This window comes from Haliotis rufescens, unplaced genomic scaffold (assembly GCF_023055435.1).
Source record: "Haliotis rufescens isolate VD_foot unplaced genomic scaffold, xgHalRufe1.0.p SCAF_6, whole genome shotgun sequence".
Lineage (NCBI taxonomy): Eukaryota > Metazoa > Mollusca > Gastropoda > Lepetellida > Haliotidae > Haliotis > Haliotis rufescens.
This window is the reverse complement of record NW_025964334.1, coordinates 27,232,345-27,253,533: the sequence shown is the minus strand read 5'-3', so window position 1 is coordinate 27,253,533 and position 21,189 is coordinate 27,232,345. Positions and strand designations below refer to the sequence as shown.

The window sequence follows — 21,189 nt, the reverse complement described above, 5'->3', positions numbered from 1 at the left end:
TTGCGGATTGGAAAATGAAATTGCTGAAGTAATATCAGCACACTGCAGCATGGCACGATGAGGAACATATTTCTCAGATTAGACAAATTATTAGAATTTCATTCTGGGCAACATTCCTCAAACCACTGCTTAGAGTCACCGTTCCTACTTGTGCCAGAAACCTATGATCAAAGAGTTTGAATCCCAGATTTGCCCTGATTTTTTCTAGGTTTGTCAGCAAACTGACTTGTGCTACTCGGTGCAACCAAAGTGGTAAACACCCAAGACATGCATCACTTTGAACTTTCCTCCAAATTCAGCTGACAGCACATATTAAAGGTGAATCCTGAAGAAATATTTTGAAAATAAAAATAGAAAAGAGTCTCTTTTTTCAAGAATCTGTGGCAAAAACACTTCAGCGTACAGGTCCCAACACCTTTGTGTACACCTGAATGTAAATTCCATTGGTAATTCTATATACTGGTATAATCAACAGACAAGAATTTGAATTTCTTCACTTTTTTATTATTTTTTTTTGTACAACCACGTTATGCCATAAGCACACAAGCTCCTCCGACCTTCTTGATCTTGGTCTCTGCAGACTTGCTGAAGAACTTGGCCTTGACAATAACAGGCTGCTTAGGCAGTACTCCTTTTCCTAGAACTTTGAAGTAACCCTGTCAACAGAATCGGTAAGTAAATCAGTAAGTAAGAGAGTAACATACAAAGTCAACAGCATTCCAACTCCACGCAATTATTACATCCTTGAGTACCCATTGTATTAAATCTCATCATTTGGCAATTAGTTCGAACAACTATATAAATAGCCATCCAATATACTGGATCCATACTGCCAACTTTACCTTATTACAATTAGTATCTTGTTATGATTTTATGTGGACAATATGAACCATCTACAGTACAATAAAGCCTTATGATTACAAAACTCAGTTGATAATTTTATCGTTTAGGCTAAAAAAATAATAGTCTTGGTTCTTGGACACCACCTGCATCATCATAAAGTCTGCCAACATAAAGATCCTAATACTTAAACAGTTACACAATGCACAAAAAAAATTGAAAATAGAAACAAACGAAACGTGCAATGAACTTTATGATGTGGACAGTGCCTGAGAACCAAAACTATTGTTTTTTCCTATTTTTACTACAATAAGTTCTGATAATATAAGGGGAGCTCGGGTAGCCCAGTGGCTCGTCACACCGAAGACCTGGGTTCGATTCCCGGCATGGGAACAATGTGTGAAGCCCATTTCTGGTGTTCCCTGACGTGATATTGCTGGAATATTGCTAAAAGTGTCGTTATACCATACTAACTCTGATAATATGAGTTTCTCCATTTATCAGATGCAACACAATAAATGCACTTCATACCAGTTGATATGTCCTGGAAAATATCCCCCCCTCCCCCTACCATAGATTGACATATTATTCATATGAATAAAGGAAGAAAACATATTTTAGTTGCAAATACCAAACGTTTGGGACAGTTGGTATCTATGCCACCAAGTTACCATGCTTCAGTTTCTAATGCATACCCAACTCAGACACAGTATGCCGACTGAGTTGACTACTCCTTGTTCAAACCCCTAAATATCCATTACCAGGCAGGGTAGCAACAAGTACAATATTTTCATGTCTTCTGGTATCGAACCGAATTTCCGCTCTCCGAGCAACATATCAACTATATATTTGAAATTCCATTAGAAATAATAAACTTACAGCACGAACAACATCGATGACAGGAGCCACATCTTTCTTGGTCTGGTAGCGCTCTCGTGTCTGTTCTGACACCAGGGACCACAGCTTGTCCAGGTTTATGGTTGGGCAGTAGAACTTCTGGTTGGTCTTGTGGAAGTACCTCATACCAACCTTTCCAAAGTAACCTGGATGGCTGGAAAATATATCCTCAAATATAGTTGTGTACATACAAGAACTTTCAATAATTGCATGACCATGTAACAGCATTCATCATGTTCACATCAATTTCCATGTAATGCTGAACTGAGGAATATTCCACATATTTGATGGTGGCCTGTACTAAAAGAGTAATCCAGTGGGGTTTCGATGCAATATGTATCTCAATACCATGGGTGAGATATGATTTGTAACCTGATACAATACTATTATTTCACAAGTTAATAATAGTCTTTCATTTTGCAGGTGAATAACAAGCCCCAAACATTTGTTGATAAATTCCAGAGATAAAAGACTGGATATTGCAGGGAAGAAATATATTAGCTAGAGGGCACTGTGAATGTTATTCTTTTAATGTTCAACCATGAAATACTAGAGAATCTGCATAAGCTGGTGGTTGAACAATTTGTTATTATTCACGTTTTCACACCAATAGAACTTGTAATGAATGTATCGTGCATTTCGTGATACAGAGAGTGAGTATGGTTTTGTGCCGCTTTATCGCGATACAGCGATAAAAATAGATATATGATGTATCGCAGGTCTCTTTTAGCGATACAATACTGTATCATTACACCACTTATGGTTAAAATGGCAATGGCCAGTTAAAATATGTTCCCAGTGCCTGATGGTTACATTTTTTAAATAATACAAAAGTACCTTGTGACAATGGTTGTTAAATGAATCCAGTGATAAATGTACTTAGGGACAAACGCATGGAAAATTATGAATATGTGACCATGCTTAATGCACAGTATGATGCAAAAATTAAAGTAAGGGCATTATCAATCTCGATCAATAGGAAGCGAGCAATCTTTCTAAACTATGACTGCTTATTATCTAGCCTTAGTGAAAAGACATTCAAGAAGTTAGACGATGCAACCCTCCAAGTAGTGACCTGTATGTATTGTTTAGTTGCCACTTGTCTCCCATAAACAAAATTAGCTTGGACAATAAAATATTTCACATGTTGTAAAAAAAAACTGGAGTAGAAGATCGCTTGTCGGTATCAACATGACTTCCCTGTTTAGGGAGTAGCTTAACGCCTCACATTGCTACTGAAGCCATTCTACTGATGCTATCATCTGTAATGCTACAAGTTTATGTATTTCTGGTCATGTGCACATTTCTCAGTTTACTTTCACAATGGTGTCATATTTGCTATTTTTTTCAAGAGCCATAACTAAGTCCAACTGTCCCATACAGAACCGTACCACACAGAATGTTAACATGAATGACATAACTATGGCTAATACTGCCAGCAGTCCTCCTAAAAGGCATTTATTTGATGCAGATCTTAGTGGGCTTAGTGGAATCAGAGAATTCAGCATTGGGATGTGAAGCGACCGAGATTACTTATCTGCTATGAATGTATCGGATAGTAATAAATGAATTGGACTTCCAAGCGAATGCATAAAACATTGGAATAAACATGATAAAGTGAAAAGGCAGCAACAGTATTGTTTCAGGTAATTGGCTGAATGATTTCCAGTGACTGTCCTTGGACAAGGGTAATTGTTCAAAGACTTGTTTTTATTCCAGCAAGTTTCCAAACTTTGTTGTTCAGACACATTAGAACAGTTGGAATTTTTTCCATCTTGTCTTGTCGTATTTCATTTCTAAGGTAAATTCTTTGTATGCCTAAATCAATGTGGTTCCAAAAATTTAAATGTGGCTCCTTCAAGTTCAAAATGGCACCCAGGAAAAATATTACCAAGAGCAAAGTGGCTCACAGGAAAAAATCTAAGCTTTGACTGCTGAGACTGATCAAAACTATTCATCTAGTTGGCACACTTACATGCTAAAGGGCACACAAACATTTCACAAGGATTTTTAGCAGACGTAACATTTGTATAATATCCACTTACCTATGTCAATTTTATTTTCAATGTTTACGTAATATAAAAATTATTTATAAAAAGAATTTTCAATTTTATCTGGCATCACCCATTTCCTAATAACAGTGGCTTTCTGTTCAGTAACATGAGATAATACTGATAAACACCTCCATTTTTAAGCTTTGTATGAACAACACGTGCGACTATACCATGTATACCTGATCTTCAGTATCATTAGAAAGCTAATTACTTCAATAATATGACAGTAACCTCCCTGGTGTATTTTCGAAGCTGTAACATGATATTATAGGATAGAAATGTGTTTCCAATTATGCTTTCTTGTTTAAATCTGCTACAATGATCATGATTGGTCAAATTCAAGCATGTGACCGTAGGCAGTCAATCAAATTACAGCAATGGATACCACGTATGATACATTTCAGATTCAGACGAATGGTTTTGGTTAAAATGTGTTATTGTGAATGTTTTATGCAGGAAATAGTGATCTATATTAAAAATATGCAAATTTGTGGACGTATCCTGATAGGTTACAAGCTGACAAAGATTTCTCATGCATATATTTTGCATTAAACAGTGTCCGAACCTTAAAGTCAAGGAAAACGAAAGCTGATACGTCATTTGACTTACATTACACACTGTCACACAAAAAGATGGAAATAATAAATTATCCAACAACTTTTAGATATATTTTTGTTGATAGCATTTGACTTAATATAATTTATAAAAGTTTTGGTTGAAACATCTATATTTTGCACTTTCGAAATGTCAACATGGACCTGTTGTCGAAGCATGAGTCCGAGAATATATTTCTTCAATAACATTGTGGGAAATAGTTCATAAATTTTTAATCTATCGATAGAATATGATTTATTGAAATGACAAACGTGTGTCAGACATTGTGAAAAGTGATAGATTTATAAATGAATTTGACAGGTATCATAAAAATATATACTATTTTGACGTGGCTACATCCCCTGTAGAAGTTCAGGCGACAGGTGCATTAACAATATGCTCCCACTTGATGTTATACATGAAAATATTTTGTGAAAAGTAACCGTAAAGACTTGTAATGTTGGAGAGGACAAGGGCAATAAGCATAGTTTGGGCTCAAAAGCGTAATGGTTGGAATATCCATAATACATTTGTCGTCTCTTTAGACAAGCACATTTTGCTGGGAACTAATTCTAACCCAGAATACACACCTGGGATCCATGTACATCAAGAAATAAGACAAGTGTTTGCATTATATGAGAGCCGAATGTGCCAAAATAATTCCAGAAGGAGCATGTGAAATTAAACAGTTGAAAATCTTTGTGTCAAACTCATGGGGGGAACCTTGAAATTTGTTTACAGTTATATAGGGTTCAAGAAAATCACCAAAGAAAATTTTTTGAAAGCGAACATATTACATAAATTTCAGTGACCAGGTTGCTGGTAGTAAAGGGGGAGGCAACTCATGGATATCATCGATCTCCCCCTTTGGATTGGCATCATTGTTTTAGTCATACCTTGTAAAATAAATTCATTAACAATGTTGATCTGTTTTACTCATTTCTCAAATTTCAAGTGAGAACACTTGGTTATTTGCTATGGGTGTGTATACAGTATTCAGTACAGTATACAGTTATCAGCTTGCATCACTGTTGTAAGGTGTGCTTGTCAATAAGGCGTGTTAGGACACTGGCATCTGTTTGACAGCATCCAGCCTTTGATGTGTCAATAGCAGTGAAATAAGTCAATTGTATGTGAAATGAGTTGATAGTTTGGTGGGTGTGTACACGTTACTTTTTTATTTTTAACTGTCATTAGGTGACTTTTAGGCTCAATTTGGATTCTTCGAATTCCCAAATGAGTTCGAGACAACCAGGAATTCAACACATCCAAGTTCAACACGAGGTTCGACTATGTACATCCCGTGTATATATTTACAAATCTACAATCTGGGCAATGTTTCAGAATAGATGGGACTCGTGTGAGGCATCCCCTTGTTCATCTACACGATCTGGTCATCAGCATCGACCCACATGGTTATATCTGCTTTTCATATTCATAGTTCAGTGAATCTACAACACTACTACTTACTATTTATCAAAGTTAATTCTGTGATGATGTTGTCCACCTGCGTTTCCACGACCTCCAGGATGCTTTCTGTGTTTGCCTGTAACATCAAATATCTAGTCATTTGCAAATATGAAATTTGCACATATACTTCAAATCACTTCACTGATTATTCACATCTGTGACCTTAGACACAAGTCTGAAAGTTGAATCAAGTAAAATCTGACAAAAGTCAAGTGCAGGGATGTTAGCAGGTTTTCCCGAAAAAAAAGAGGAAAAGTCTAGGGGGGTCTTTTTAAACATTTGATTGCATTTTAAGCAATTTTGTGCAGTTTGGACATGATTCACACCAAGAAATGTAATAAGTCAATGGCAAAAGTCAATAATTCAAATAAACAAGATGGCAGATGCAGTAAAATTTCGAAGTTTAATCAGTACTTTTAAAAAATCGGGCATAGCTTTCGCACACCTGGCTACCCGCCAGGTCTGGGAGCAATACTGAAGTGAAACAGATGCTGAAAGGTAAACATAAGTACTGGTCAGTAGGTGCAAAGACTGCCTGCTAAACATGCTTAGGAGGTACATCGCTGATACAGTTTGATGGGTGCAATTGTTACAAAAGTGCAGACAAAAATCGAAACTCACCGATACGTCCATGTCCATGACTCACGTGGCCTCTAAGCTTCCTGGTCTTCTTCTTCGAGGTGGTCTAGAATAGAAATTAAGTTGTTCACTTTTCTAACATGGAATATTTCAGTTCACTGTTGTATGATGGAGGGACTGTAAACATCCGAGTCTGGGCAAATCTGACTAAGAATGTTACAGTTGGTTGGTTGGTTTTACACCGCACTCAGCAATATTCCAGCTATAAGAAGGCGGTCTGTAAATAATCGGGTCTGGACCAGACAATCTAGTGATTGATATCATGATCATCGATCCAAGCAATTTGGATTGATGACATGCTTCAACCAAGTCAGCGAGCCTGACCACCCGATCCCGTTAGTCGCCTCTTACGACAAGCATTGGTTGTCGAAGACCTATTCTACCCCGGATATTCATGGGTCAAGAATTTTACAGAGATGAATTTGTGTACATATTAGTGACCAGTAATGGTTGGACAGTAAAAGGGGAGCATTACAAAATGGTACATAACTTCAATTTCAGAGCTTCTGACAAATGAACCTAACAAGAGACCATGCTTCAACATATTCAATGTCTGATACAGATCCGGGGTAGAATAGGTCTTCAGCAACCCATGCTTGCCATAAAAAGTGACCATGCTTGTCATAAGAGGCGACTAAAGGGATCGGGTGGTCAGGCTCGCTGACTTGATTGATGCTCATGTTGTCAATCACTGGATTGTCTGGTCCAGATACGACTATATACAGACAAGCGACATATAGCTGAAATATTGCTCGGTGCAGTGTTAAAAAACATACAAACCAAAAAACTAACAGTTTTTGTCCACTAGTCCTTATAATGATAACATATAGCAAAACACTTAAAATGGGCCAATTTCTACTAGTCCTTGGGATACCTTTACTATTGGGCAGTTTGGTAAGGACTACAGGACTAGTGCCAATTTATAACGCTGGGGATACGAGCGGAAGTCTTTCCAAACATTGTTTCTGTATGATAAAGGGGTAGACACCTTTGGTAATAATATCCAAGTTATCTGCAGTTCATTTCTGACTATGGCTATTGAAAAAAACTATTTCACAAGTCCCTTTACATTTGCACAAGTCACGGACGAAAACGATCGGTGAACGTGCCTATCCGTGAATCGGTTAATTAATAGTTAGATTAATATACACCCAATGTGATAGAAATTTATCAGATCTGAAACCGTCTTGCAAGAATACTGATCCATCCTCAAGGGATAATCGCTCGCACGAAAATGCAAAATGTTAACAACCGTCTACAATAAATGCCATGTGACTGAAACCCATAATTTCTAAAACGTATTTCATTCTATGACACTCGATTTGTGTAGGTACCTATACTGTTAATATGCCGAAAATGTGTGTTTTAGCGAGTACACACACCAGTCACATCAAAAATACAGTTCAAATGTAAACAATAAGCATAAAATATATCAGCTATATGAATAAACGACTTTTATTTTATCGCACAATGCCCTTGATTATATTTTCAAGTGCCAGATTAAACCGCTTAGGGTCGATTTAATTTCAGTCAAGCCAACGCTGACATACCATGATGGTGGATCAGTGAAAGAGGACGGAAGCGGAAATGGCTATGCTAATGTGATATTTTCCAAACAGCTAGCTAAAATAGTTAAATAATCGGACGAGCGTCGTGTGACTCTCAGGTGGTATCAGTGTGGTTCGTAAATATTGTTTGTTCTGTGTGCTTGTTGTTTAACGCCGCACTCAGCAATATTCCAGCTGTATGATGGCGGTCTGTAAATAATTTAGTCTGGACCAGACAATCCAGTTATTGATGTCATGAGCATCGATCCACGCATCAACCAAGTCAGCGAGCCTGACCGCCCGATCTCGTTAGTCTCCTCGTACGACAAGCATGAGTTTGCTGAAGACCTATTTTAACCCGGATCTTCACGGGTCGGTTCGTAATGTTTCAGTTCTAACATATGTATACAAATAGCATAAAAGATAAATACACAACAGTCACTGTCGATATAATAATAGTATGTTAATACTTTTACTTTTACCTACCGCATATGTTATTTTTAAAAATAAGTAATAGTAATAGTCATATCATTCACGTCATTATCAACAATTTGTATTTTTTTAAAACAGTAATTGTAAACTTCTGTGCTAAAAGATTTTCATGGACCCCGACTTCCTTCTTTGTTATTTGAGGACACGGGTGGCCCAGTCGTCTGGAGCAAAGCAATTACCTGTGCAGAGTTACGTACCCTGGGAACGCCAGAAACCTACGATTGTTGGTTCGAATACCGGTTCGCCCCGATTATGTGTCTATGATTGTCAGCACCATACCCGTGCTCGTTGGTTTGGCCAAAGTGGTAAACACCATGGAAGAAATCACCAAGACTAACCATTTCAATGATTAGACACCAGGTTCCCGTGCTATAACCTAAACTAAGACGAATTTGAAACCAATGTATTCATTCTTAACGGAAGTCTGTTAATTGATGAGAGTCCAATCAAAATGGCTAAAATATTATTCAAATAACGGCTACTCGTTTATGACTCCAATGATTGTCAGTACATTTATGACTCCAATGATTGTCAGTACGTGTATGACTCCAATGATTGTCAGTACGTGTATGACTCCATTGATTGTCAGTACGTGTATGGTTCCAATGATTGTCAGTACGTGTATGACTCAAATGATTGTCAGTACGTGTATGACTCCAATGATTGTCAGTACGTGTATGACTCCAATGATTGCCAGTACGTTCATAACACTAATGATTGCTAATACGCTTATGGATCCAATGTTATTTTCGTATATAAAGAGGATGTTCTTTTCAACGCTTTCATTGTTTCCTTATTGCCGATTAATGTATATTCATTTTTTCTAACAATGTTACCAAGTGATTATTACAAAGGCATCGCTGTAAGCCGTTTGCCCATGTTATTACTGGTGACGGTGACATTCCCTCAAATATTGCATTTGGGAAAGTATGGCACGTTTTTGAAAAGCGTCTTTTTCTCGAGAAAGACACTACCTGCGTTTTGGTATCCATGTCTTTGAAGTTCGTGAAATGCAAACGTTGTGCTTCTTAAGTTGTAATTAAACAAGCGTTGTGTGAAAGAGCGGTGTGTGTACTTATGACATTCATGTATATTAGTATACTACACTCATTACATTCATTATCCACAAAAAAATATGAATATGAACTGTGAGCAAAACAAATAATGTCATTGTGCGTGTGGCAGAAAAACTACTTTTTTCAACAATGTGAAAACCGTGACCAGGGAACCTATCTATCTAGTTATTATTGCTTTGTTCGTTGTCGGTGCCAATTATCTAGCTGGCTTCCATTTGTCCTTTGCTATTTCTATTATTTTATCTATCAGTGCTAATTACCTCCATCCTCCCGTTTGTCCATTGTTCCTTTGCCAATTACCAATCAGCGATAATTTAGTGCTGGTTTCCTTGTCCATAACTACCACCGCTAATTACTATAAAGTGTTGGCTTCCATTGTCTATTGCTAATCACCTTTCAGCGCCAATTATCTGTTGGCTTACCTTGTTAAGTTTCCACCTTTTATTATCTCATTACTTTTGTTGTTCTTACATGCACATATATATGCTCTCTGCCGCATGCCATACCTGCTGAAGGAGTTAGCATATACACCGAAACGTTGTGTTCCTCATAATAAAAAAGCTGACATCAATAAATCATCTTCCTTATGTGTATCACTGCTAAATGCTTTTCAAAGACATGAATGTGAAACATGATTATTTTTATTATTTTTACTTATTTTTTTCTATAAAATCCTTAATTACTGTCGTTATTTCGTGAACGCACCATTTGCAATCTCTAAGAACTCACTGTTAGTTTAAGACGAATAAGTAAAAACTAGGTGGGTAAATTCTTTTTGTTTATTCTTCCAACAGACGACCGTATTAACTGTTCATCGTTGTTAGGAAAATCTATGGAGCTACCGGAAGTTTACGGAATCACTCGATTAAGACCGGAAGTTATCGAAATGTTGACAGATGTCTGTATGGTGGTGGAACCCGAGTGAATGAAGGAAGTAGATTGCACTTCGGATTGCTATGGCTCAAGGAGGAAGGGATGTGCTGATCGCTTGTCTGTGTAGGTTGTCATTTGATATTCTTAAACAATGTCACTTCCTATATCTAGCATTACAATTCTACGCTCTGAAAACCCAATTTCTCATCCCGGTGTCCAAAAAATCCGAATGAGACTAATCAGTATCAGGCCCCTGTATTGAACAGTTGACGACCAACATGTCACTAAAATTTGCTATTAGCTTTGATTTGTCAACCTCTGGTCATGAAGACAGGGTAGATTGAAAAATAAATACTGTGCTGGTACCAATCTTTATTTCCTGCAGGGAATTATATATTCTAATACAAATAATCAATAACTTGTGCTATGAACGCTGGCACTTGACAGGGGTGATTGACAAGAGTATGTACAACTCTTTTAGGGGGTAGTATTTTAAAGGTAAGACTGCATTATCCGGGCTCAGCCTTCAGTTCAGTGTGTTTTCTGGGAAACTGACTGAATGCCATACATAATTTCCAAAGATTAGGTGTGAAATGTAAGTGTTTAATGTAATGTCTTGTACTAGTCTCTACTAATACTGGTATTGTTTTGCTAGCTCACTGAGATACCATGCAACAGTTTAACATGGATACCCCACTCAGAGATAGTACGTGCTATAGTGACCAGTTATCACCGAGGACAAATTATCGCCAATGGCCCGTTATGGAGCACACATGATCGCATCTCGTTTCACTTTTGCCCGTTTTCATTAGAAGAGACAGAGCTCCAGATAAGCTTTTGGTGTTGTGGGTATTTTACCCATGCATTTTAAAATCATTGGGTATCAGTAATTCTATCTGGGTATTCAAATTTCTGTTACCCACTAGTTTTTACACTTGTGGGTATTTAAGTTAAATATTTAAAATCACTATTCATCTAGTCCCTGCAAACTGGTGTCGTGTAGGTTCGAGAGCTTTATAGGACTAAAAAATACCACGATACTTCCACAAGAAAGTGTGATGGCAAATGATCATGATGTAACTGTCATCGTGGAGTTTGGCAAGGTTGACGGGATGCCTGTTTATAATTTCAAAATAAGTTCCTGATTTGCTAATCGAATGCGCAGGGTTACTTCACAAGTTTTATTTTTTTAGCGTATCTGTAATGTTCGTTGCCTATTTGATACACTTGGATTTTATTTTACTGCGTATTTCTGCATTTCTGATGCGTATTTTATGCAGATACGCAGCTTATCTGGAGCTCTGAAGAGAGAAATAGTTTACAAAATGATAAACAAAACTGACACTAGTTAGGAAATATTCAAATTACATCATATATTAGAGCACCAACTTTAAAAAAAGACTGTCACATGACATCCTTGTGTAAACAGAAATCCTACACCACGATGATGCACAAATAGTTCAGTCATCACATACTACCTGTCACTCATTTCTTCCCCCCAAAACAAATCTAAGACCTAATTTATCTATTTTTCCAAAAATGGATAACCTGTATATATCTATAGTGCAAAATCCATGGTACGTAGTGTTTTGGATAAGCATGTGCAGATTGAATTTTGTAAATATTGGTTCACATCAGTTGGCATACGACAAATTGATAAAGAAACATTTTAATTTTGATGGATAAACTAACTGAGTGTGATACCAGAGATAATTAAGAATGTACCTTTGATAACTGAAGCTGTGAGTGTGATCAAGTGACGTGCTGTTTAAACAATGGCGGGAAATGTACAGTGAGTCAACGGGAAAGTTCTATTTTCACTGTCACTGTTCTATTTCCTCTCGTCACTTTATAACAGAAATCTACTCAATCCTTTTCCACAGACAGAAAAAAAGCATATTTGCTCATAGTTTAAAATTTTTTTAATGTAATTGGTTCAATCAACTTTATACATGGAATATTTGAGAAGCATCATGAAAATAATGGAGATCACTGGTCGCTTTCCATTATGCTGACTTGGAAGCAACCAATCCTTGTTTTATCCTCTTCATGCCTAGCGACAGACACTGAACATGCTGAAGCAACAAGTACAGTCTTTTAATGTATTTTGGTATGATGCCGCCAGGTATCAAACCATCGACCTTCCACACTTCGCTCAGACGCTCTAGCCATTAGACCATGGAGGCAGACAATATCTTTAAGAGATTTTTTTCAAATTTTTTATGTTGGTAATAATATAGACATGATAGAGGAATAAAATCACAAAATTGTCCTTAAGTCATTTGTCTCTTGCAAAATCACTGGTAGGGTATCCATGTCTAACAATAATAGGTTTGTGTTATTATGAAGTCTTGTGGCGAAATGGACCATTCTTGTAGCTTGTAAATATTAAGTGTTATGCTGTTTTGAGATATTTTTATTTGACATAAAAAATGGTGGAGATCTGGAACACAGAACAGGAAACAGAACTAAATATTACATGTCATTGTATAATGAAAATGTACATAATCCTCCAGTTTGATGTCACATACAGTGTTCGAAATAGCTGCCTGCCTGCATCTTCCCAAGGCAAGTGAGTTAACTGACTATAAAAGTCCAGTTTCCAGTCTTGCCAAACTAGGCTGCAATTATTGAGTTATATTTTGGCTGTACTAACGAGTCTATGCATAGTCCAATCAAAATTGCGTAACAAAATCTACATCCGGTTCGTAAACTGCTGTGCAGATTTGGGGCGGACATGAAGCCTAGTGGTTAAAGCGTTCGCTTGTCACGCAGAAGACCCGGGTTTCGATTCCTGATATGGGTACAATGTTCGAAGCCCATTTCTGGTGTCCCCCGCCGTGATATTGCTGGAATATTTCTAAAAGCGGCGTAAAACCATACTCGCTCGCTCTGCAGATTTTGGTCGATTGCAGGGTTTGCAAAGCATGTGCACCGACAACTTAGCATCAACAGATATTTTCACATTTTAATCAAGATGCTCGCGTCATTTGATGCACTTGCCAGCCGTTTTTATTAGAAAAGAGATCTTGATTATTGATCAGATTGTCTTCACTGGGCAACACCATTTTGTTTGAAACAAATAGAAGTGATATGAGACGTGGAACCAGATTGGTCAATGGGAGGGACATAACTCGTAATAGCCACTGGTGGCGCTACATTCGGGACCAGAAATTCCAGCATAGTTCGTCAAGGGTGGAAACTGGAATTTTGCAGTCAGTTAACTCCTTTGCCTCGGGAAGATGTTTGCCCGTGGCTGGTAACTTTTCTGTGGGGCTGTCAGAAATTTTCTCCACCTGCCCACTTGTCTGGCAGATAATTTTTAGACAACTTACGTATTCAGTTTAATCATGTTAATAATAACTTCTCTTAGATTTTCAAGTAATTCTCTGCATTATTTCAAATGAATCAAGACGCAATTTGTCTCTTATTTTTGCAATTTTTCAATATTCATAATGTCTAACTGTGGGCATGTAACTTTGAAGATGAGCAGGCAACACTTATGGGTCATCTGCCCTACTGTCTTGTTGGGTTTTAAAATTATTTCAAACACTGTGTGAATATGACATGCATCATCAGATCAACTGCAAACTGAAAGTGAAACATCTTGATGAATATGATAATCAAAATCACAGTTTGGGGATAAACTGAATTTGGTTATAATAGTTCAGTTAATAGTAACAACAGTGGGAATTATGAGCCAGAGGCTATACATATATTGTTGTAATATTTGTTCTGAAAATATGAGTTGAAAACATCATGTGTAAGTATAACATGTTTGATCAAGGTCTGAGCCCATTTTCTTAACAAAACTGAAGCTGTATCTTAGTAACCTGGTAACTGTAAATACCACAAACGGAAAATTGTTTGTAATGTCAATAGGACTTGGGGAAAATACTGAACGCTTTCGTTCAGTGGCTTATCAATGTTGTCAAGAATTCTATGTGTGCAGCTCGGCTGATTTCAGCCTATTCATCACAAACAACGTCCTGTGATTGCAGGGATGCGCAGTAGTGGAATGAACAAGACTTGATGCTTATAACTGCATATGATACTCAGCATGATCAACAATGTATTCAGTGATAAGTTCAGATATTGTATACAGCAGTCAGTGGAAGTGAGGGGTTGTACTTGTGTGTTGAAGAGCTTATCACTTACAGTTTTAAAGAGACCATGAAAATGTACTTTGTTGGAATTTCTACAATTCAACATGTTCAAGAAGGACTTGAGTGAGACCAACAGAACTTGAATTGGAATCCTTGAAACTAGTGATTTTAATAAGTTTGCACATACCCTAGATTCAACAGCATTTAATATATGAGACAAAAACGGTGTATTTTCCTTTGGTGTTAATGTCTTAAGGGTACCATCCTGTGGCACTAATTAATAAGGTTAATTAGTGCAATGCCAATCATGCCAATCAATATAAGATATTCATTTCTTTCACATCACATGAAAGGAAAAGGACAATCTTTATTGTGGTGTATTTATTATTTTTATTAATCCATAAATGAGCAAGTGAAAACAAACCATTTTTGAGAATTTCTATGGATTCCACATAGCCTGCAGGACTGCTGCCAGTACCTACATATATATATATATATATATATATATTATTATGAGACATACTCACCAAAGTGTGTGTTTCCTGTTTACCGGCCCTTATCTGGTGCATCAGACCTTGGTTCTGAGATCACTCAAACATAGACTTACGATGTTGTTAGTTCGAAGATCACTCAAACATAGACTTATGATGGTGTTAGTTCTGAGATCACTCAGACATAGACTTACGATGGTGTTAGTTCTGAGATCACTCAGACATAGACTTACGATGGTGTTAGTTCTGAGATCACTCAGACATAGACTTACGATGGTGTTAGTTCGAAGATCACTCAAACATGGACTTACGATGGTGTTAGTTCTAATATCACTCAAACATAGACTTACGATGGTGTTAGTTCTGAGATCACTCAAACAAAGTCTTATGACGATGTTAGTTCTATGATCACCCAAAGACTAGCGTTGATCTTTGTTCTGAGGTCACTCTTACGACGTTGTTACTTCTGAAATGGACAGATGTCACCTGAACATGCAGAAAGTGAAACAACATTTTTGGCAGAATTATTTTTGAAAAAACTCTACTCATTGGTCTGTTGGTATAAATAGTTCCAATAAACTAGATTTAAGGGAGTAAAAAGTAAATATATAATGACAACCAAAGGAAAACTGTCAATACCCAATCTGGACCCCTCAGGCTCATAGCAACACCTCCTCTCTGGAAATGCCAAAGATGTGACACATGCTGCATTTTCTGAAATACCACATAACTGACAGCAGGCATTGTTTTTAAGAATGTAATAATTTTCAGGATATAAACACAATTTACTTCCTGTTTAGAGTTTGACCCCCAATGTTTAATCCGTTTCCGATTTTCCTCACGTAATCATAAAATACAACAATTGTCTAAAAAGCCAATTAGTTGGAGATTCAACAATTGATATTATAATAAATAAATTCATTATCATGAATATATTTTATGTATTGTGTGTGTAAATATTTGTTTACACTTCCAAACATGACTGGTCAAATGTACTTTTTAAAAGCATAAAAATATGGACATGTTTCATGTGGGTAATTTGAATCAGTTCGATTGTTGTTCGCTGCACTCAGCAATATTCCAGCTGTATGGCGTCAGTCTGTAAATAATTGAGTCTGGACTAGACAATCCAGTGATTGACATCATGAGCATTGATCTACTCAAATGATATGACCTGCATTAACCGAGTCAGCGAGCATGACCATCTGATCTGTAATCTGCCGCTTACGACAAGCATGGGTTGCTGAAGACCTATTCTAAGTTAACCCAGAGCTTCAAATGTTTGAATCAGGACATCTAAATCTGTTATATGTGATTTGCCAATCTCATTAAATTCAGATCTTAGTTCTCACTTTCGCTGAACAAAGATCTGAGGACATCCCATTACGGGTCACGTCACAACGACCTTTCATCTGACTAATCAAAGGGTCGCTTAGAAGAATGTGTTTTCTAATCATGCAACCTCAAAAACGTTAACACGGGGTATTCCAAACGACAGTCAGACTGATTCTGTCAAAATTATCGGATATCTCTTGCTTCCGTGGGATAAACATTTGAATGGAGGAGGCGTTGCACAGTACATGGGAAGCACTGCCATACAATCTCAACCATACATTAGTCATTCCGGAATATTTGTTTGTTCAGTTTTCAAAATTTTAATCGAGAACTGTCAACATATTTTTCAAGCGTAGTCTGAAATGGAAGTCGCCAGGTTGAAACGAGTGCCGTAAAGCTAGAGAAAGTTGCTTTCTAATTGGCTGATGTCGACTTCCTGTTAGGCATTTCAGTGGTCGGTCAAAGTTCATGAAAGGTCGTTCTGACGTGACCCGTAATGGGATGTCCACAGATCTTAGTTTAGCGGCAGCGAGAACTTAGATCTGATTTGAATGAGATTGGTGATTTGCCCACAAGATGTAAAGTTGAAGTCTGTTGTTTCTGAGCAAGTTCTTGGAGTCTCTCAATGAGTTATACACTACGGCATCATGAATGTAGGTAGGATACCAAACTAAAAATTAGATGAATTTCTTTTATTTTGTTCAAATGTGGATTTTTTTAAAGTTCCTATTTCTTAAATCCTTAGTCTGTTAACATACTACAGTTACATTACATTCAATGATGTAAAACTAAGCATTAAAGCCCCTTTCTTTTCATCTTTGTTTATTGGTCCTGATGTCAGTGAACTGCATATCGACATGACGAAACCATCATATGGTTATAACTATATTATAAGGGTAACGCTACTTTTCAGGGCATTATCATTTGCAGAAGCCCGAGGTCTTCAATTAACTGCCCGACGAAGGAGGGCAGTTGAAAAGATCGAGGGCTTCTGCAAATGATAATGCCCTGAAAAGTAGCATTACTGTTATTATAGCATAAATGGATGGAATTTGTTATCAAATAAAAAGAAACAACAATATCGGTTTTGAAACATTTACTGCAATCAACAAAAATGTCACTGACCCACTTTTACAAATATGGAAACGTCATAGAACAAACAAGATGATGTCACTATTGAACGTGAAGTCACCTATCCCTTTCTTATGACGTCACCTAACAACGGGCGTGATAATGGCCCGTCGTCAAGCAATATGAGGGCATTATCAAGTTACAGTGGCCCGCTCATTTCTGATAACATGCGGGCTGTTTAATGATAATTCTATCCATTTTAGCTATAATAACATGCAGTGCTCGACTGAAGGAAATTCATGTAACTTGCACCAGGTGCATGTTGACATGAAAACCCAGTTGCACCAGGCAAAATAAGGCTGCACTCTTGTCCCATAAAGTTATCAAAGACAAACCTAGAAGCATAAACTGAATAAGGACATCTCAGATGCCTGATGACTGTGATGATTTTACATAAATACTGCTGTACAACGTAAAAGGATGTGCACAGAATCTTGGAGGACCCACAGTTTGATGACGTCAGGCCCAAGAAAGGATGTCAAATTACATACAACCCAGTGACTAATGATGTGCTATGGGGCATAAAGCTTAGAGGTATGCATTGTGTTCAAAGATAGTTGTATGGACATGTAAGGGTTTGTCAGACACTAATTTGATTTGTTTAAAAATGCACTTGGTGCATGTAGAAATAAATATTAGGTTGCACTTTTCAATAATAGTGAGTGAGTGAGTTGGGTTTAACACTGCTGTTAACAGTATTCCAGTTATATCTCATCGTGTCAGCTTAATGTGGGAGGAAAGCCCAAAGTGATGCAGGTCTCAGATGTTTACCACTTCGGTGAAACCCACGAGCACGGGTATGGTGCTGCCAAACCTAGAAACATAATTGGGGCGAACTGGAACTTGCCCAAGGGGTGCAACTCTGCACTGCGAATAGTGATGCCTAAGACGACTGGGCCACTCGTGCCCCCTTTTCAATAATAAGTTGCTCTTGCGCATGTTTTGTAGAGCTAAATCGAGCCCTGACATGAATTGGGATTGTTTTGATTCCAATTTTGGACATTTGTTGCATTTGTTGCAGACTTTAGGCCTGAATACCGGCCTCGGAACAGGTCTAGATAATTCCCTGAGCATTAGCTGGGTGTTAGCTAGGTGAGACATGTAACATGCATGTGTACCAGGAAGCTGTCTCTGTCATTCTTGACTACACACTGGCAACTTTCTTATTTGTTCTGGAGGTTATTTGAAGTTTGTGAGCAAGAGCAATGTTTAAAGACAACAACTATGCGAAATGTTTAAGTCCTTGACTATGCTCTGTGCCATGTTGCTTGTGTGAGCTGTCTAGCGCAATGTCCTTTGACATTAACATGGTTATCTCTATGGTAAATGATCTGGCTGGCTAGGTTTCATAGCAGGGACTTTCTGTGTGCCTGAAAATATTAAGTCCTGTCATTAACCATATCAACATAGAAGACATTTGTTACATCTTCTAGAGGCAAGGGAGTTAATTGACTGAAAAAGTCCAGTTTCCACCCTTGCCGAATTTGGCTGCAGTTTCGTGGTTCGATCATAGCGCCACCAGTGACGATTACAGGTTATGCCCCTTCTATGTCCCCCTATATACCAATCAGATTCCACCTCTTTATATCACTTGCATTTGATTCAAGCAAAATGGTGGTGCTCAATGAAGACAATCTGATCAATAATCAAGATTTTTTTTGTAACAAAATGGGTCTTACCTATCGAAGTGCATCAAATCACGTGAACAACTTGATTAAAACCATGAAAAGATCTGGAAAACATATGTTGATGCAAATCATGCAATCGACGCAGCAGTCACCATGTTGTTTATGATCCAGATGTCGATTTCGTTCCCTGATTTTGATTGGACTGTGTATAGACTCATTTGTCCAGCCAAATATAACTCCATAATTTCAGTCCAGTTTTGCAAGGGTGGAAGGGCTTTTTTAGTCAGTTTAACTCTCTTGCCTGGGGAAGATGCATTTGTTCTGATAGCAGCCATATTACATATATTACATGCTTAATGAAATCCCTTCCTGGTACTGGGGGCATATGTGGCCCCGGATGAGTTGTCTAGGACACCGTAATTCACTGTGCAGAGTTACGTCCCTTGACACGACAGTGAGTGTGGGTGAGTGATTTTGGTTTAACGCCGCTTTTAACAGTATTCCAGTTATATCGCGGTGTGTCAGCTTAATGTGGGAGGAAAGCACGAAGTGATGCAGGTCTCAGATGTTTACCACTTCGGTGAAACCTACGAGCACGGGTACAGTGCTGACAAAGCTAGAAACATAATCGGGGCGAACCGGGATTCGAACCCACAATCATAGCTTTCTGGCGTGCCAGAGGGATGCAACTCTGCACAGCGAATTGCGGCGCCTTAGACGACTGGGTCACCCGTCCCCCTTGGACATGACAGAAAAGTATAGCCGTGGATTATCTCGGTTCGCCCTGATATCTAGGTTTGTCAGCACCATGCCACTGTCTTGGGTTTCAAGAAAGTGGCAAGCGCTAGAGACCTTCATCACTTTCCTCATTCCTCCAACACCAGAGTGCATGTGTGGCACTGTCATCTTAGATGCTATACAGAGTAACATCCCTTGGGCACGCGAGAAAAATATAATTGTGGGTTGGAATCTCGATTATGTTTCTAGGTTTGTCAGCACCCGCAACGATTGCCTATGTTTTTGTGTCAGCTGAGAAATGTTTTCGTTGTCTGATCGACTTAGTCGTTACCAATCATGCCTATGGTAGTTGCCATCTTTGTGAAGCTATACATGATAAGAACAGCTATCTGATTTTGGATATAGTGTTTTCATTACAATGGGCACAACTTGTGATCTACGCGAGGTGGCGCCATGGTCAAGCTGAAAAAAGTGGCCTTGATGTGGCAAGGGTAGAAACTAGGCTTTGATATAGACTAGTGGACATGCTTGTCTTTGGAAGATGGTATGTTGGATGTGGACAGTTTCCTACAAAACAAATCTTGTGAGTTGAGCTGAGTAATAAAGCTGTCTACTGTAAAACTGCAGTGTGGTTTCTCAATTGGGTAGCACTAAAACAGAGGCACAAGTCTGGATGAGGTCATGGAGACACACACACCACACACACATAAACACACACCATACATACACATACACATCGCATAAACACACATGCACATCTCTAAATAACATCAGGGATTCATGCAACCTGGCACATGCTCACTACACCGAGTCTGTTTGTCTTATGTGAAAGGTATCCTGAAAGCTAGTACAGTTTCAGGCTCCTTGGTCTTGGAGGGTGTTATCACTATTTGTGTTTGTAAATGTTTTAGGATTGGGCAAGTTACACCCTTGCAATTTTATAATTCAGGCTTAAAATGCCTCAGCGTTAGAAACTGGCACTAGTCCTATAGTCCTTGCCCAACATCCCAGTAGTTAAGGAATTATAAGGACTAGTAGAAATTTACCATTTCTAGTGTCCCCCCGTGATATTGCTGGAATATTGCTAAAAGTAGCATAAAACCATACTCATTCACTCACTCACTAAAACCTAAAAGGGAGCTCTCACAAGTAAAAGATGTTATTGGTCATTGCAGGTAGAACTGAAGCTTATACAGGGACACAAAGTTCCCAAATTGAGATTCTCTTCTGTAACATGTAAACATACTAATTGTCATTTGAAACTGATGCAAAGCTTAT

General features: G+C 38.0%; 2 protein-coding genes across 5 annotated transcripts in view; one reads left to right on the top strand and one right to left on the bottom strand.

Moving 5' to 3' along the window:
• Positions 1–482: 482 nt before the first annotated feature.
• LOC124118802 (60S ribosomal protein L27a-like) lies at positions 483–8,114 on the bottom strand. The gene is made up of 5 exons (XM_046481102.2): positions 8,045–8,114; positions 6,477–6,540; positions 5,856–5,931; positions 1,720–1,891; positions 483–656 (listed from the first exon to the last, which is right to left on the bottom strand). Exons 1-5 carry the CDS (start codon positions 8,045–8,047, stop codon positions 528–530), a joined length of 444 nt encoding a protein of 147 aa, XP_046337058.1. The 5' UTR covers positions 8,048–8,114; the 3' UTR covers positions 483–527.
• Positions 8,115–10,491: 2,377 nt separating this feature from the next.
• Positions 10,492–21,189, top strand: part of LOC124118805 (DENN domain-containing protein 2A-like) — a 97,188-nt gene continuing 86,490 nt past the window's right edge. For all 4 annotated transcript variants that reach the window (XM_046481106.2, XM_046481108.2, XM_046481105.2 and 1 more), the window contains exon 1: positions 10,492–10,605. The gene's annotated coding sequence lies outside the window, so the exon portion shown is untranslated. The remainder of the gene's footprint in view (positions 10,606–21,189) is intronic.